The following is a 3,268-nucleotide window of genomic DNA, read 5'->3' on the forward strand; positions in this document are numbered from 1 at the left end:
GTTTGTTTTTGGTGAGCAGCTGGTCCCGTGAAACTTAAAGGCGATGCATGGTAGGTGGGAACGAGAACGAGAAAACACCTGTAGGATATCATATGTGTGGGTGTTGGCAGGAGTTTGATAGCGTTATTGACGAACACGGCCGCCGAAAAGGGTTTAAGCTGATCCCCCTGTACTTAACACACTCATCACGAGCCCCTTTATTGAAACTGGGCACTATCACCGGCTCTCCTCAGGTGTCTGCGACCGTCTCCTTCGCCCAAATGCAAGCAAGCAGATCAGACTGGCGTTCAACAGACTTCACCCCGTCTTCAAACAATGATGGTGGGAGGATATCCGAACCAGAAGCTCGGTGGCGCTTGAGAGAATATACACAGTCATAAACCTCCGAGGCCGTAGGCAGTTCCACGTCCACCGTCCAGGGCTCTACGCCACCTGTGGCTCAAGATGAGTGCCGGCTGGAGGCCGCGACAGTTGTTGTTCGAAGTATTCACCCACCGATCGAGGCGTTCTTTTTTATTCGAGATAGTCGTTACATTCTAATGTTTGATGGTTTCACTCACGGGTGGTTTCCAGGGGCCATCATCATCATCGACAGCATGATATCAGTGTTCAACACCGATGCTTCACTGCCATACAACCACGATTTAGTTGAAAGCCTTATTGTAAAGAAAAGAATAAAGGTGGGTGGGAAGGGACTCAGTGCTTGTTTACCACAAGCATTCAAAGGTGTCTAAACCTCCAGACATTCACTCAGGCAATCTGGATAGAAACTGACAACAAGAACGTCACTTGCATCGGTTGGCAGCCATATCTTCTAGTGTCTCCAACCAGGCACAGTGAGGATTACGCGGTGCCCATCCTGGAAGGCGAGTAGCACCGACAGCACCCAAGCGTTTCGTGATCTTATCCATACTCCTCTGTCAAGTTAAGGGTTGGCCACCTCTCTATTTACGCCACTCTGAATTGGGCATGGAAAACAGCACTCTCTTCGGTAAACGACGGTTCGGCATACGCAACACATGTCCCAACCAATGCAGCTTCTGGTGCTGGAAACAGTCTTCAAGGTAGGTACCTGTCGCACAACCGAAAACGCGCTTTCTAACTGCCTCGTTACGGATTCGCCGACACTAACCCACACGAGACATGGTTCTGAGACAACGATTGTCGAAAACCTGAAGACGTCTCAGTTCCGCTGCTCGAATAGGCCAAGTCTCACAGCCATACAACAAAACAGCTCGTACTGTAGCTTGATACACACGTCCCTTGAGGTTCATAGATAAACCACTCTGACGCCATAGGTGTCTCAAATTAGCAAACACGGTCCGAGCCTTGCAGATTCGTGCATTCACCTCATTTGTCACACTACGATCAGAACTAATACAACTTCCAAGCTACGTAAAATGCTCCACAACTTCCAGTACCTCTCCCTAGATTGTAAGTGGCGTGTTCAGTGACTGCACATCCACGAGCATGACCTTACACTGTGTAGGTGCAAAGTGCATACTTTGGTTGGTTCATCTAAAAATACCTGCGCCTTCTCCTCCTCTTCGATGATGAGAACGATGTCTGCATACCTCAGACCGGCGAGGTTTTCGTCACAGGCTTTTGAAAACCTGGGTTTTGGAGACATTCCAGCACTCATAATTTCATGGAAAACGAAGTTAAAAAGGAATAGAGAGAGTGGGCATCCCTGAAGAACACAACTTGGTGTACGAAGCTCTTGGGGCGCTCGCCGTATGCTCTCACGTCCGGGAGTTTGAGAATACAAAGAAAGTACTAAATTCACAAAATTCCGGGGCAGTCCTTGGTGGGCAAGCGTGTCAAGAACAGACCGATCAACCGAGGAAATACTAGAATTGTGGGTCGCTTATACATATGGCATTGTTCTAGCAGCTGATGAAGTGTGAAGAGTTGGACAACACAACCCCTCACAAGCAAGAATCCCGCTTGATGCTCTCGAGTAAGTGCTTCACGAGTCACCGTAAGGCGACGAAGCACAAGTGATGCCAACAATCTAGTTACGACCGGAGTCAAGCTGATCCCCCTGTGTTTACCACACTCATTACGAGCCCCTTTTTTGAAAACGCGCACTCTCTCCGGGTGACTGCGATCGTCTCCTCCGCCCAAATGCAAGCAAGCAGATCAGACAAGCTTTGACTAAGGACTTCACCCCGTCTTTGAACAATGATGGTGGGAGGTCATCCGAACCAGGAGCTTGGTGACGCTTGAGAGAACATATGCAGTTGTAAACCTCCGAGGCCGTAGGCGGTTCCACGTTCACCGTAAAGGGCTCTGCGTCACCTGTGGGCCCTAGATGAGTGCCGGCTGGTAGCCGCGACGGTTGTTGTTCGAAGTATTCAGCCCACTGGTCGAGGAGTTCTTTATATCAGTTGACCGTTCCATTCTGATGCTTGGTGGTTTCGCTCACAGATGGTTTCCGTGGACCGTTTGTAGGGATCAACTGAAATAATCTTTGGGCATTACCGGCTTAAAGTGCTCGATCCAACGGCCGAGGCACCCTTCTCTATTGAGGATGATCACGCCACAGCGATCACCAATGATTTCGCTCACAGGCCTTTTACAGGGATCAATCACGCAGAATAACCGGAATAACCTCCCAGTACTCCTGGCACTATTCGCCTCTTCCCTCTTCTTTCTTAGCCCTGCGTGCACCAGGCTTCACGGTCGGCGCGCACTCTGAGTTTCAATTGACGTCTGATGATTCGTCGGGCTGAATTATGGTCTTAACCGGTAGAAGCATTTCCCCGAGCTTCAAGTAGTGCCACTGATCCGTCTGAGATCCAGTGTTTGAAATGACCTGGAAGCACCATGCCACAAACGGAACTCCCTGATTTAACGATCTCATTCCAGTAGGAACGGACATCCGACGGCGTGGCAGTCGGAAGAGTCCAGAAAACTTCCGATAAATTCGGTCAACTTCGGAATCTACCAGCCTCTCAGTTGACAAGCGAGTTGCCCACCCTTTGCGCGGTACCGGAAGTCAAAGAGAGAAGAGACCCCGAACGAATCCACACAAGTGTTCCAAAACGAATGACGGTCAGTTGTTAACCAACGCCATCAGACACTCATCATCATCATCAATGACAGCAACATCAGCGTTGGCACTGATGCTTCACTGCCGTACAACCATAAAGTTCGTTTAGTTATATATATATATATATATATATATATATAATTGTATTAAAAGCCCTAAAGTGAAGAGAAGAGAAAAAGAGTGGGTGAGGGAGGGGACCTAGTGCTGGCCTAT

At 49.0% G+C, this 3,268-nt stretch overlaps 1 protein-coding gene across 1 annotated transcript in view; it reads left to right on the forward strand.

The window, feature by feature from the left end:
- Nucleotides 1-3,268, forward strand: part of T265_05794 (hypothetical protein) — a gene marked incomplete at both ends in the record, with an annotated part of 20,702 nt that overhangs the window by 3,529 nt on the left and 13,905 nt on the right. The window contains one exon of the mRNA XM_009170888.1: nucleotides 926-1,064. Coding sequence (XP_009169152.1) covers nucleotides 926-1,064 — 139 coding nt within the window. The remainder of the gene's footprint in view (nucleotides 1-925; nucleotides 1,065-3,268) is intronic.

Source organism: Opisthorchis viverrini, assembly GCF_000715545.1.
Source record: "Opisthorchis viverrini unplaced genomic scaffold opera_v5_114, whole genome shotgun sequence".
Lineage (NCBI taxonomy): Eukaryota > Metazoa > Platyhelminthes > Trematoda > Opisthorchiida > Opisthorchiidae > Opisthorchis > Opisthorchis viverrini.